The sequence below is a fragment of the Sceloporus occidentalis genome, unplaced genomic scaffold (assembly GCF_023333645.1).
Source record: "Sceloporus occidentalis isolate IW3139 unplaced genomic scaffold, rSceOcc1.0.p SCAF_22, whole genome shotgun sequence".
NCBI lineage: Eukaryota > Metazoa > Chordata > Lepidosauria > Squamata > Phrynosomatidae > Sceloporus > Sceloporus occidentalis.
In genome coordinates this window covers 11702821-11718435 of record NW_028317002.1, presented here as the reverse complement: position 1 = coordinate 11718435, position 15615 = coordinate 11702821, and the positions used below count along the sequence as shown (strand labels likewise).

The window sequence follows — 15615 nt, the reverse complement described above, 5'->3', positions numbered from 1 at the left end:
GAGCCTTAGAAGTAAATATGATTATTTATTTAGGAGTGTTCAGAACAGATAAAGAAATAGGTAGTAGTAGTTTTAATTAATCAATTAATTAATTTAATAATGCAATAGTTGTGTAGGTGATAGTTCCTCATAAAGGACAGCAAATTCATAAAATATGTAAAAGTTTGCTGAACGTCTCAATAACATCATTAGAACATTGAAATATGAGGCTAATTGTATTAGCTAAAACTAACTAACCCGGTAACAAACTATATTCAATCCAATGGATACCATGTTTCATCATCTAACTTAATAAGTTAAATGTGTGTTTTATTTCATATCTATTCTACCGTGTTTGTTCCAGGGGTATTGCTAAAGGACTCGGGACGTAGGAGAACAACCTGCTTGGGTAATGAAGTGTCTCTCAGTGGGTCCCCGGTTTACAAAGAAGATGAAGGACTGTATACAGTCAGTGTGCCAGCTCCGTCTGGACATCAGGAACAAAGTGCCTATCTTTTTGTCAGAGGTGAGCAGAGCATGAGACCTTTCCAACTCACAGTGATCTACCTCTGTTGGTTTATAAAACAAATTGACTCTGTGTTCCTGAACAAAAGCAGACTTTATCTGTAGGTACTTATAAATCCTTTATTGTCACCATAATTCACTGTTTAGATAACAAAAGCAATCAACATACCATTCTTTAATGTTTAAGAAAGGTGCATTTTTTTAATATGTACTAGCTATTAAAATGTAATTACTGTATTTTAGTTATTAAAATGTAAAAACTGCAAAGTTTTCATTGCAGTTTTAAAAGTTTTGCTCTCTGTTTGAAGAAACCAATCATCCCTGATAAGTAATGTCATGTTTATACACCTTATACAGTGTTTCATGGGTAACTGTAAAGAGGAAATACCTTTGTTTTTTATTCATTTGAATTCAGTTTTGATTCGACATCACACACAGGGCCGGCCCGACAATGGAGCCGAGTGGGGCAACCGCTCCAGGCGGCAGTTTGCCCCAAGCCCTTTTTTTTAAAGCCGAGAAGAGAGGGAGGGGCGCTGAGTGGTTTTATCTTACCAAGTTGTCAGTACCCGCTCGGCGCCCCTCACTCTCTCCTCTGCGAGCCCTCTAGCTCGGTCTCGGTGCCAGCTTGTAATGTTGAGCGCCGGAAGATGATGTCATTTCCGGCGCTCAGCATTACAAGCTGGCACCGAGACCGAGCAGGGAGACTCACCGCGGGACTGCTGAAAGGTAAGTACGGGGGACGGGGGGGGGAAAGGAAGGGTAGATAATTGGGGGGCGGCAGGGAGAGGAAGGGTAGATAATGGGGGGGGCATTTTAAACTTCGCCCCAGGCGGCATTTTGTCTTGGGCCAGCCCTGATCACATAAGCAGCTATAAATACCCAAGTGATAGATGCTATATGTAAGAACTGTATGGATTCACCACTTTACCAAAAAACCCAGCGATTCAAGTGAAATGCCCCTCCAGTTTAATATGAACAATGGCCTTCTTCTGCGAGTCCTTTCTATGGCTAATCATGGTGCTGAACCATTCTGCAAAACTTGCTTACGGTCATGGGTTTTTCTTAGGGTCAAAGTGACAGTACCTTTAATGAGGTTGGATAATATCCATTGTTGGATACGGATCTATTAAACATTGTTTCCTTGTTGATATAATTTAGCAATCGCTAATATATAATCCCTTCTCTTATTCCACCAAAGCTATATTGTTATCCAAAGACTAACACTGTGTAGCTCTTGTACAAACAGGTAGTTAAATGTCACGATTCCTCATTGACCCGGCACAGCAGATGCTAACTCCAGCACTGTCATAACCTTTATGTGTACTAGGGCTGCTTTACCTGTAGGTTCATGACCCAAACATGAAACCCTCTTATCACCGGTAACAGAGCGAGACAGTTCACTGGGCAAATAGTATTGTCAGCATATGGTCATTAGGCAATAGGATATGAGCTCTCTTAGTAGGAGCATCGTCCATTTATATTTTTGTTCTTAAAAAATGTGGGTCTCCAAAATAAAAAGATATTATATTATAATGCTTGTTTCACGCCCCAAAGTGAATGTTATGATTCCTTACGTTTATCTTCTTGATCACAAATTTACTTGGACAGGGCCCTTCTCATCTTGTCTCATCTTGTTTCTGTCCAAATCAGTATATGTTTATCTATTGTACAGCAGTGCAGAATATGATGGTGCCATATAAAAAAAATCAATATCTCCCTTTCACTGCTTAATTAGAAAACCTTCTATAACATGGTTCTTACTGCCATGTATTTATTCCTGATATTGCAAACATTTATATCTTGTTCATGATAACATGCTGTATGAGATATACTGATTCTAAAATCTATAGAGAGGATTCTAAGAACACATGGACAAAAGTATTGGGACACACTTCTTATTTATTGAATTCAGATTCCACAGGTGTATAAAATTAAGCACCTAGCCATGCAGTCATGAAAATTGGTTTGTTCGTGAAATTTCATCCCTGCTAGATATTCCACCATCAACTGTGAGTGGTGTTATTCAAAAGGGGAAGCCTTTAGGAACAGCAGCAACCAAAGACCACATAGACCAGAGTGGGGTCACTGAGTGCTGAGGGTAATAGATGTAGAAAATTGATTGACCAGCTCTAGAGGTGCCAGCAAATGGAAGGAAAAAGTTTTATTTCTATTTTCTATAGATGCTGAGCCAGAAGCATTGGGGGCACCAGGGTCTCCTCTTTGTGTACGGTGCCATGATATCCATAAAGATTGTCTGCTTTTATCTTGGACCCCTCCGAGTAATGACAGAGGAAGCTCTGTGCATGGTTATTATGTTGAGAGGTCAGTACAAATGAAGATATTGTATATTGTTTTAACCCACGACTGCACACACCTGCGTTGACAGACAGGGGTTAATAGGTTTGAGGATACACTTTTATATCCTTCAGTAATACATGAAATTGTTTATAAATATCTGTCCGTGTGATCACGCTCATTAACTATTGTTTATAAATTGTGTGGTTAATTCCCACACAATTTATAAATGCTGTACCCCGTATCCTGTCAGTCTGGGTTCTCAAACTCCCAGCATTCCTGGTTCAAGGAAATCGTGAACTGTGTTCAGCCAAACTAGAACATTTCATATAACATCAACATCATCATCATTTAAAGTGCCTGCTATACTTTATACAGAGAATAGTCAAAAACAACATATTAACCCTTACTCCCATATGCCTTCTTCACACTATTAACCCTTTCGCGTCACAATTCTATTCCAGGCACTACATATATTTAATAGATTGTCAGGATTGTTGTAGCTGTCTACGATAAAAAATATAAAGCTTACCAAACAGGCCCAACTGGTTTCAATATATATACATAAGCTATGATAACATAAATAGTCGTGTAAAAAGGTGAACATGTGTTCAGTGTTGCTTAGAGGAAGCAGCTGTGGACCTGGAGTAAGTCATCCTTAGGACCCTAGGCATTGACGTCCGTATTGCTGTACATGCAAACACTGAAACGGTGCCCACTGTGTGCCTTTGCGTACATTACATGAGTGGCACATGGAACCATAACTCCTCTTCCTTAAAATAGTCTGACTCCCACCAAATTACACCTAAACCTATCTCCTATTTGAAGGTATTATCCCTCCATAATATCTAAATAGCTTCAGCTCCCTCACTAAATCTTCTTTTACCCATATATAGCAAGGTACTAGAATCCATGCAGGCAATACTGTAGAAGTAGGCTTCTGTCAATGTGCATTCTAGTATTGGTTAACCCCAATACATGTTAAGTAAAACAGTACATTCACTAAGCTTTTGGGATGCTCCACTTATTGTTCTAAATTCTCCTCTACATGTCACAAAATAAAGGTTTAAAAATTCTATTCTATAATAATATGGACTTTCATCTTTTAAGGTGTGATGTATCATCCAGTCAGTGGATACAGTGCCATGAAGTCCCAACAAAGATCTGTAGATTCCCTGTGTCTGGTCTTATTGAAGGAAAGACATATCTGTTCAGAGTGAAAGCTGTAAACCAAGCTGGTGTTAGTCTTCCATCTAAGGCCAGTGAACCCGTCACCATGAGAGACTCTGCTAAAGAAGAAAGAGCAATAGGTTCGCTTTTGTTGTGATGTCTGATATAGCTTTAAGGAACTTTGCCATACAAGTGTTCAGTGAGGAAAGTAAGATATGTATGTACAATTTTTAGCTTTGATCTAATAAAATGTATAGATCTGTTATGCCACAGCTAGACCATTTAGCTTTTAAAGAGAAATAAGAAAGGTGTGTTAATTTTTTAGATGGTGGTCGTTTCAAGTATTGCTACAGCTAACACAAACACACACAGTTAAGTTATGACTGACACTGCAATTATAAATAACATCATGGAAATGTAATTAAATAATTACCCTGAAACATCCAACCTACAAAGCATTAACATTGCTGATGTTATTTATGTCATTTTTACCAAAAATACATAGGAAATATATAAAAACACAAGCCAACTATTGGAGCGAATCATTGTGTTTGAACAATAATAACATCTGTATTTTTGTTATATCTAGAGATCCCATATGATGAAGGCAGAAAGATCATTGTTAGCAAAGATGATTTAATTGGTAAGTTTTTATTTTCAGGCCAAGAGATGCAAAAGTACAATTTTTTTCAATAACAGATAATTTGCTGAACTTCACTAAGCTCTTTATAAATTTGCAATCAACTACCTCAAGCAATGTTCGGTGTATGAACAGATTTAGAAACAAAAAAAATCATTAAACTAATAGCGCCAAAATGACGCCCACTTTCTTGTGCTCTTTCTATTAAAGAAGAAACTGTCAAAGTCCCTTCGCCCCCTTCTAATGTCCATGCTGGGGAGGTCAGTGAAGATTACATTGTGCTTTGCTGGGATGAACCAGAACCACATGGGAAAGAACCTCTGTCTTACTATGTAGAAAAGGTAAATCTGCTTATTTTGTCTCCACTTATTAAATAACTAAACAAGAGTAATCCACAAGTGCAAAAAAATGAGGGTGTGCAATACAAAATTAATACTTATTTGCTTTTTTTGAAGAGATATGTACTCAGAGTATTCACATTTCAAACAAAGGTCAATATCAAAAAGAAAAAAGTAGGCTAATAGAGCCACAAAAAAAATCCTATGTGTCACACTCACACTCCTATAGGGACATAGGGACAATATCTACAATTAATTTCTTAATGTGTAGATATTTTAAAACTTCCCAAGGACTCTTCTGTACCATTACACACAAAAACCATATTGTAAGGGCACTAGGCAACTTAGTCATGCTCACCATAGGTGTAATCTTGTACTCTTGTTCCCAATGGGTCATAAAAACATTTGCATAACTGGGTGCCACTTGGGTGCCCATTGTTATCTACTTTATTTGCAAATAAAAATTATCATAAAGCCAAAAAAAGCCTATAATTATCTTCTTACTTTCCACTGCAAGCTCAGTTTGTTCTTTATGAATAGCTATATTTTTCTTTGTGTGTACAGAGATGTTAATTCACATATAATAGGTAATTTTGTGTCGATTTCTAAACTGGATTGGAATGAACATAAATCTAACAATATACCTCAGGGACTGGACTTTTGTGTTGTTGTTAACACACTTTTGTATAGACATTTTTAATGTTGGTCTTGAGCATCTGTTTAGTTGTATTCTATATTATTATATGTATTCTATATTATCTTTATTTGCTTATTACGATGACTCTTTTATTTGTGTCTTTTACCAAAAATACCATGTCTAGTCCATTGCAGGCAGCAACAAATGGCAGAGAATAAATCTGGAAACACCTGTGAATTCTCCAAGGCTGGCTGTATTTGAGCTTGATAAAGGCAAATCATATTGTTTCCGAGTTCAGGCTATAAACAAACATGGAGCAAGTGATCACTCAAAGCCAAGTGAACCCATCTCACTTGGGGCAACTCTAGGTAATTGCCTTGTGCAAGGTTTTTAAATGAATACACTTCATAATGTGATGTTACACCTTAACAAGACAAAAAAAGTTGCACATCTCAAAAATGTATCATGCAAAACAATGGTGAGACTGGTAGAGGATAAAGCCAAAAAAGTACCAATGGGTACTTTTATATGAAGAAACAAAATGTTTGCATAATATATGCTCTACTTTACAACCTCAAAAGAAGTGAATGTCCAGTAGTGCTACAAATAATACAATGCATAGATCATATAACAAAACTAAATATATATATACCGTATTTTTCGCTCTATAAGACGCACCTGCTGATAAGACGCACCTAGATTTTAGAGGAGAAAAAAAAGGAAAAAATATTTTGAGCTAAAAAATGGGCTAAAATATTTATTACAATAACTGAATAAGCTATGAACACAGTAAGACACACACAGTAAGACACACACAGACACAGTAAGACACACACAGACACAGTGAGACACACACACACACACACACAGTAAGACACACACACAAACACAGTAAGACACACACAGTAAGACCTCCCTCCCTAACCCCCCTTCTCAGTATCTCCCCTCTAACTCCCTAACCCCCCCTTCTCAGGATCTCCCCTCTAACTCCCTAACCCCCCCTTCTCAGGATCTCCCCTCTAACTCCCTAACCCCCCCTTCTCAGGATCTCCCCCCCCGCCCCGGTCACTTACCTTAAACTCCTGTGTTGGAAGCGTGAGGCGTTTGTCTCGGGTGCCGGCGCTTCACTGCTGAGCGCCGGCGTCTGACGTCATATGCCGGCGCCCAGCGTAAAGCGCCGGCACCCGAGACAAACGCTTCCAACACAGGAGTTGAAGCGCTGAGGCAGGCGGCAGTGGCGGCGGCCGCCGCCAGCAAAGGATTCCTGTATATCTGTCAGGCAGGGGGGCCCGAGAGTTGCCGAGCGGTTGTCTTCAGCAACCGCTCGGCACCCCTTGGGCCCCCCTGACTGGCAGAAATCCAGGACTCCTCTGCTGGCGGCCGCCGCCGCCGCCTGCCTCAGTTGCGACCCCGGATTTATCGGCGTATAACACGCAGGTAGGGTTTAAGCTCCGGATTTTAGTTAAAAAAGTGCGTGTTATACGCCGATAAATACGGTATATAAAAAATATGATAGTTTGTGAACTGAAAACTATAAGCAAATATATATTTTTTTTATTATTTTCAAGTTGTTCCTCCTGCACCAGATCATATGATGGCACTACGAGACACAAACACTTCAGCAGTTGTGCAGTGGGGTAAGGTGGAATGTGATCCAGAGATCCTTGGCTATTATATATACAGTCGGGTCTCAGGGGAAGCTGAGTGGCAACCAGTGAACAACAAGCCATTGAAATGTACAAGGTATGTATGAAGCAAGTCTGTACAGAACAACATAAAAATTAATAGTTGAGGGAAAGTTTATATGACAAAGAAAAAAAAATGTGTTACTTATCTTTATTGAAAAACTATAATTTTTGGGAACGTTTGGAAAATGTGGATATATACATAAATAAATACATGCTTAGGCTTGATGATGATTTCAATTTTCAAAATTATCATTAACACTTGTTCAGCTGAATTGATATGTGTAAAGCTAAATATTCCTTGTTCTTAATAACCTTTCTGACCGTTTTAGTGGATCTTTAATTGTAGTGTTATGAGATTGTGTGCAGTTCTTTCTATAAAATATTAAATGTTATAGGTTTACTGTCCCTGAGCTGGAGACTGGGAAGGATTACGAGTTCTCTGTTAGAGCAGTAAATGAAGCTGGGCTCAGTGAACGATCTCCTGTATCTGACCCTATAAACATAAATCAGGCCATTTGTGAGTATCATAACATCAAATAGGTGTTTTAATGCCACTGCCAAAAATGTGTCACTCCATCTGTATGACTCGTGCTGAACATTAACATCAAAGGTGCTTACAGGTCCATAAGAGAGAGGGAACTCCACCTAGTTAGACACATACATGGGCCAGTTAAAGGACAAGACATGTAGTGGAATTCTAGCTCCATCAACTTCACAGAAAGTATGGAAAAATGAGTCTGTGTTTCTTTAAAGCTTTGCAATCCTCTTAGTTTACTCAATGTAATGTAGCCATAGAGAGTCCAAACACATTAAGATTACTTAATCACTTAAACACTTGTGATTACTTCCCAGTAAGAATCTACAAGGTACTTTTATGAGACCTTTGACTCTTACAGGTTCACAATAAATGAAAAAAATGTTTACACGTCTTCCTTTGGCTACCCCAGATTGTCCATCTGCTCCATATGACTTCGTGCTTTTAAGCTGTGGGAAAGATGAAATGACTATAGGCTGGAAAGCTCCCAAGTTCACAGCTGGCAGAGAAGTGCTTGGATACTACCTTGACCAGCATGACTCATCGGAGTTGACATGGAAAGATGTGAGAAGTGAACCAATTCCTAAGAGAACATGCAAGGTACAGCAGACTTATGAACTATTGTTTTTCTTGTTCTGACAAATGGATACTCTTTCCTCTGAAGTTTTAATCACATTAAAAGAACACAAATGTTTAAGAAGCGTTTTCAGTTAAGTGTCACATAACAATTAAATAATTATTTCTGGAAATTGTTTGAAAAGTGCTAGGACTGGTGTTTGCAACATTGCATTTAGACTGCTAAATGTGCTAGAATAGTTGGAACAGCACATTTGTTTTAGACTATAGTTTATTTGCATCTGTTAGAATTTCTTAACTTTTTCAAGTGATAACGTTTGATTTCTCTTCATATTCTCACAAGGTAACTGATCTACATGAAGGTCATTTTTATGAATTCCGAGCTAGAGCAATGAACTCAGCAGGAGTAGGAAAGATGTCAGAACCAAGTGACCTCTTCAAATGTGAAGAGTGGACGATGGCAGTGCCGGGTAATACAATAAGACAGACTATAAATTCCATGCTGTCATGGCATTTTCTGCAACGTAAAACTGAGATTTCAGTTATTCATGCTTCTAACTGTACGCTTTGTTCTATAGTCTGTTGTTCTATCCATGGATGTCAACAAACTTTCTCCTACAGGTGTTCTTTGCGTTTGTGAATGAGACTATATAATTGTTGTAAGGATTGATTGGCTGATTGTTCTTGTTTTTGACCATTCCTTACTAACACCCCTTTCTGCATGCCGTCTTCCCTTAACTACTGATGTGATAAAGATTGTCTCTTGTCTGGAATCTTTAAGACTCCTGTATGAGGAAGCCAAAGTTAACTGATAGGGCTAGTTCTAAGCTGGGTATAGAGCATTATTTTTTTCTTTGGGATTCTATGCTGACCCCTAGATAGTGACCTAGAGTAGTTAGAAACCATCTGAATCAAATTTTCTTGAATTTCTTCCTATTTTGAATATGAATATCATACTTATTTTACAAGTTACAGTGTTTTTTCTTTACACTAGTAATGTTCTATGATATGACATATAATAATTTGCTGGCCACTGGACTGTGAAAAACATCATATGCCCAGTTATTAGACAATTTACTGAGTTAGATTAGGTATGGTATTAAATGCAAATAGGAGACAGATTGTCAGACTAGGTAGAAAAGTAATTGTCCTACTCTGGTCAATGTAATGTCTTAATAACATGATCTTTCCCAGGTCCCCCTTATGATGTAAGATGCACAGAGGTGCGTAACACTTCACTAATGCTCCACTGGGAGCCTCCTGTATATGAAGGTTGCAGCTCAGTCACTGGTTACTTCATAGAGATGCAGGAGGAAGGATCTGATACATGGAAGAAAATTAATGAAAGCCCAACATCTGACACTCATCTGAGGGTAAATATAGAAATCAATATATGTTATACTACAATCAAGCCCGCAGTGGTAGCAATAGTAAACATTTTGAAGGTCAGTAATATTTGATAGCACATATGACCTCTATATGACTTACTTTTTTATTTCTTTGACATGGACTTTGAAAATACTTAGGTATGACTATTTCTAATTGAACAGAATGAAGAATTGTTATGTTTAGGCAAGGAGCTTTATTCCTCCACAATTAAACGTCATTGTATTCATAGCACAATTGGCCAAAAGCCAAATACAAAGTGAGAGGTCCCACTTCGGTAAGGAAAGAAGACACAGGCGATGAATTAACAGGCTATTAAGAGTCAGTGGGATATTCGTTTGTGACAACATTTCTTACAGTGATATGCCAGCTGTGCATTTCATTTTAAACCAACATCTCCTCTGTGACCTTTGGAACCAATTTATTTTAGGATATTAGGAGATATATCATTATAATTACTATTTGTTATATAAACCATAATAAAGCAAATATGGTTTTTTTTGTTTAATAGATTTCCGACTTGGAGACTGGAAAACCATACCAGTTCCGTGTCATTCCAATTAACTCTGCTGGAACTGGGAGCCCATCTCTGCCCTGTGATCCTGTGATTGCTGTAACCAAACCAGGTGCGATCCGCTACAATATATATATATATATATATATATATTTATTTTTTTTATTTTATTTTTATGTGTGTGCCATTTCTTTTACAATACCAGCTTCTTTCATTTCACAGGTACTAATGAGATAGAAGTTGGTGTTGATGACGAAGGAGTCATTTTCCTTTCTTTTGAAAATCCGGAGCCAATAGAAAATCCCCAGTTCATCTGGTCAAAAGATTACAAGGGAGCTCCAGATCCAGAGAAAACAGAGATATCTACAGAAGGAAATAAGTAATCTTAATAAACGCTTATTCATCCATTGTTCACATTCCTGTGCATGTCTGCTTTTAACCTGTGGATTGGCGGTGTAATATTGTTTCCATGGGAGCTATGTGATAGTACTTCCTGAATGAAAACCAATGGCCATATTTTTCCTATTGAGAAACAATGAAAACATTCTGTGGTCCAAAATAAAACACCAAAGACTGAGAAGCTGTATATATATTTGACACAAGGTCCAAGGTCAGCTTTGACCCTAACAGTGGCCAGACATACTGGTTATCGTTTCATGGTATTTGCTAAAAAGTTAAAATGAGCCATCTTGCTGAGGAAACCTGTCAGTGTCCCTTAGCACTTTTGTCCAGAGAAATTGTCATAGACATACCACTTTTGCAACAATCGTCCAAATTGATTGTAGAGAGGACAGTGGTGTATTTATCAAAATGCTTCTCTAAGTTTGACCCAGGGCAGAGATCCCAGTGAGCCACATTGTCTCATTCAAGATGATCTAATAATGACAATGCTGACAATATACATGAAATAAACTGGGCATCTACAACATGTTGCATAAAGTTGAATAATGATTGGGAAATAAAAAGTTTTAATGTATGCATATTTGTATATGTTTTGTTCTATTAGGTCCAAGCTAGTGTTAACAAATCCATCTGCAGATGATCTAGGAACTTATTCTGTGGAGGTGCTGAACACTGATGGGGTATCTGCTAGCCACACACTAACAGAAGAAGGTATGGAAAGATTTGGAAAATATCAAATTGTGGTCCACATATGAAGTTTGATGAGATGGAATGGTCCAAACTATCCTAAAAATTAATATTTATGAAAACTAATATCCATATTTCCTTCCCTTTTAGAATTAGCAGATCTGTTGAAGAAAAGCCATGATGTGCAACATCCATGTAAGTAAATCTAACTACAATACTCAATTGAGGCACTTGAAATTATATGGCAGCATCTTTTTCTTATGTAAGGTATATTAATATATGAGTAATTTATTTATACAATGCATATTGAGGATAAGAAATTATTCTTAAAAATATATTTTTATGATAGTATTTTTATATATATATATATTAGATTGTTTTATTAATTTCCTATATTTAAAAAGATGTTTACCATAATGATGAATTGATTAGCAAAGCTATAAGACTTGTTTACTGTGTACAGACACATAATGGCCATTATTTAATTATGACTTGATGTGTATATATATATATATATATATATATATATGTAGATGTCCTGATGAAAGTCTAATAAATAGACTGAAACGTTGATTAGAAAACTGCAGTTTCTTGAGTGATTATTTAAAGAAGTCCCTGGACTGCAGGTAACTATTTTTGGATGTTTTATATATATATATATATATATATATATATATATACACTCACTGACCACTTTATTAGGTACATCTTGCTAGGAGCGGGTAGGACCCCCTTTTGCCTTCAGAACTGCCTTCATTCTTCATGGCATACTCTTTGCCAGATCTCAATCCAAAAGAGCACCTGTGGTGGAACAGGAGATTCGCATCATGGATGCGTAGCCGGCAAATCTGCAGCAACTGCGTGATGCCATCCTGTCCGTATGGACCAAAATCTCTGAGGAATGTTTCTAGCACCATATAGAAAATATGCCAAAGAATAAAATAAGTTCTGAAGGCAAAAGGGTGTCCAACCCGGTACTAGCAAGGTGTACCTAATAAAGTGGCCAGTGAATATATATATATATTTTATATTTCAAAAAGTGTGGAAGCTTTTCGAATGTCCCTTGAATATATATGTATATGCAAGCACTTTGATGAAGCCTGATTGGTAGGCCAAATGCGTCAGTGAGAGCATATTTATCAAGTGAGAACGGAGGCGAAGCTGCCTGTTCACACCAGGCTTTGTGACGATGGAACCCCTCTTTGGCACAAGGCGAAAAAAGCACACCGGCAATTATTGCAAGATCTATTCATTTAAGTTGCATCTCCGAAAGGTGTGCCCACCAGTTCGCTCTTTTTTTTTTTTTTAATTAAAAAACATGTTATTTGTCTACAGCCTATACAATTTAATTCACTTAACAGAGAAGAATAAGGATAAAGAGTTCATAATCTTACTCATGTGCAGAACATAGCCTCATGCTGAGATCCAGCAATGTCTAAAATACTTCCTCCCTGAATTTTTTTCACCAGGGATTTGTTTGTAGTACCTCTGTTAAAGAAAATATTACCCAAAATTGCTGCTGTTTTGAAACTGTAAGTTACTTTGGTCTGCTGCCCAACACTTCTAGGTACAAACAAAGAAATACATTGTCCCTCCTGATAATAGATGAATGAGGAGTAGCCCATTTGTTTCAAAGCCTATGAAGCGAGCAGAAATTAACTATGTCCAAGATCACTTTCAAATAATGCTTATTTTAGATATTGCAGTTCTTCCTTAAATTCAAATTCTATGATTCTAGTGATACAGCTTATATCTGGCTGGAATAAAGAAGTATTGGAAAATGGAGATGTGCGGCTTTGGCTACAAGTGGAAAAGTTGTCTCCTGCTGCAGACTTAGAGATGATTCTTAATGACAAAATTATTAATACTACACCAGTAAGTATATTGTCTCTATGCTATATACTATACATGCTAAGTGTCAATTTTGTCCAGCTGGCGGCAACTGTATGAAAAAGTTCCTATTTTCTTATATAGAAATTGGATGCTTAATTTAAAGTGAATCTGTTTTGTTTAAGTCTTTATATATCCCAAAATACACACTAAGAGTGAATAAAATATGTAAGAGTGAAATATGTTGGTGCTTCGGCACTGGAACAGAATATCCTGTAAGGTCATGTTATTGACATGTCATGTTAGATTTTAATGTTGACCTGTTCTTATACGATAACCTGTTGCGTAATAACTTATATCTGCCCATATTTTCCTCCATGAAGTAGGTTTTTCAAAAAGAAAGAGTGCAACTGTCTTTGGAAAACAATTTTTTATACCTTTTGTCCATCCCTAACCACAAACATATGACCATGCCCCATCAAGTTCCAGCTTACAAACTTTATTTAAATACATGCGATTAATTAAAATAATGTTTGCCTTTTCTTGGGGGGGGATATAATAATGTTAAATAATATTTTGCCAAATATTTGAATCAATAAACATAAAATATGACTTCATTTGTGTAGAAACGAAAGATAAATTTTGATAAAGAGAATGGTCTCATTGAAATAATCAAGGAAGATTTTGGCACGGAAGATAAAGGAACATATACAGCCAAAGTGGCTGATGGAAAAGCATCAAACCAGTTCAGCCTTATCCTCACTGGAGAAGGTTAGTGGATCTTTTTTTTTGCACATAAATCACTTCACAAAACCTATAATCAGGAAATGTTTGTTTTAAAATAAGTTTTAGCAAGTTTCTAGATTTGAGATGTTATATGTAAAATGTCCCTGATAACCCCACTAAAGTACAATGTATTTTAAAGTAATCTGTGAATAGTTTACAGTTTCTCACCCTGAAAAAGAATATATGTTAATTAGATGTGTATGGACATACAATCTTGTGTAAAACATTTACCATATATGGTATTGGATTATGAAATTACCGTATTAAGCATGATGAAAATCTTTAGCTGCCAGAAGGTCTATTAATGCAATGAGCTTTTGTGTGAATAAATAACTCAAACATTATCATTTCCATTGTTACAGAGTTTGATCAAATTTTGGATGAGTCCAACCAGAAAAAGAACATGTGGAAAAAGAAGAACGGTATGAATTCAAAAGCTACAATAGAATAATATCAAAGAATAATTTACTATAGAATAATATAAAAAATAGAAATCTATTTTATAGAAATATGTAATCGAATATGATATGGAAAGTATTGCCTCCTACGATTGTATATTATATTTTTAAGTACATCTTGTTTACTATATGAAAAAAATATTCCAAACAAAAAAGTTTTCTATGAGAGGCTGTGTTGCTTTTTTATAACAAGATCATGAGAAGTTGGAAATAACCTGCTCTACCTTTGATGGATGTAAGCTTCCATATAAACAATTACCTATGCCTGCTTTGTCCATTTTTGTGTATCTTTATAAATTTACACCACAAAATCTAGGTTGTGGTGATTGTGGGCTAATATTCAATATTCTTCTTTGAGCCAAAAACTTGTATAGTCAGATCTCACCCATAGCCTGCTAGTTTAACACATATAATCGATTCAATGATCAATGATCTGCCAATTTCTACCTTGTTCTATGTCACCACAAAAAGCTGCTTAACTCCAACTCTGTAAGAAAAGAGAGATAATATTCTGTTTTTGTAAAGTTTGATAATTAGGATAGCACTTCACACCCATTTATTTTTTATGCATAATTAATTTTTATCCTTATTATCCAACTTAATTGCGCTGTAATTAAATTGTATAATTTTCCCTTATAAAGCATATATTAGTGCACCTTGGGCTCCCATTTAATCAGCCATGTAATCTTTATTTGGTGTTAAATGATGGTAGAAAATGTGATTCCCCAACTAAACCTCAAATAGCCATAGTGGACTTTAAACTACATTGAAAGCAACAGAACATCTACTAAGTGATTCAAAGGGATGTGCAGCATTTAAGGTGTCTACAATGGATACATCTTATACATATACATTGTAAGCCACAAAAAAAAAACAATCTAGAAATGTTCAGACACACACAAAAACCCAATGAACTCTACAAGCCTGACACAAACAGAGAGCTCTTGTACAGATAATTTAACCTTACTTAATGAACAACAAATGTTTATAGATCCTGGTTGATTTTGTCTGTGTTTCACAAAAATGTGTTTAGATTCTAATAAAAATCATATATTCTATATCTCAAGATTGTAAGCTTGCGAGCAGGGCTCTCTCAACCTAATGTATCGGTTTGTCTAAGTCTGTCAATTGTCTTGTCATACCCCTTGATTATATGTATTGCATTAAGC

General features: G+C 36.5%; 1 protein-coding gene across 1 annotated transcript in view; it reads left to right on the top strand.

Moving 5' to 3' along the window:
* Positions 1-15615, top strand: part of LOC149301036 (myomesin-3-like) — a 47949-nt gene that overhangs the window by 25091 nt on the left and 7243 nt on the right. Inside the window, exons 9-26 of the mRNA XM_089484589.1 lie at positions 344-505; positions 2685-2826; positions 3910-4109; positions 4559-4612; positions 4823-4950; positions 5769-5952; positions 7153-7327; positions 7668-7789; positions 8220-8407; positions 8727-8853; positions 9578-9756; positions 10281-10395; positions 10506-10662; positions 11290-11396; positions 11523-11567; positions 13111-13247; positions 13829-13973; positions 14351-14410. Of these exons, the coding sequence (XP_089340715.1) occupies positions 344-505; positions 2685-2826; positions 3910-4109; positions 4559-4612; positions 4823-4950; positions 5769-5952; positions 7153-7327; positions 7668-7789; positions 8220-8407; positions 8727-8853; positions 9578-9756; positions 10281-10395; positions 10506-10662; positions 11290-11396; positions 11523-11567; positions 13111-13247; positions 13829-13973; positions 14351-14410 (2427 nt within the window). The remainder of the gene's footprint in view (positions 1-343; positions 506-2684; positions 2827-3909; positions 4110-4558; positions 4613-4822; positions 4951-5768; positions 5953-7152; positions 7328-7667; positions 7790-8219; positions 8408-8726; positions 8854-9577; positions 9757-10280; positions 10396-10505; positions 10663-11289; positions 11397-11522; positions 11568-13110; positions 13248-13828; positions 13974-14350; positions 14411-15615) is intronic.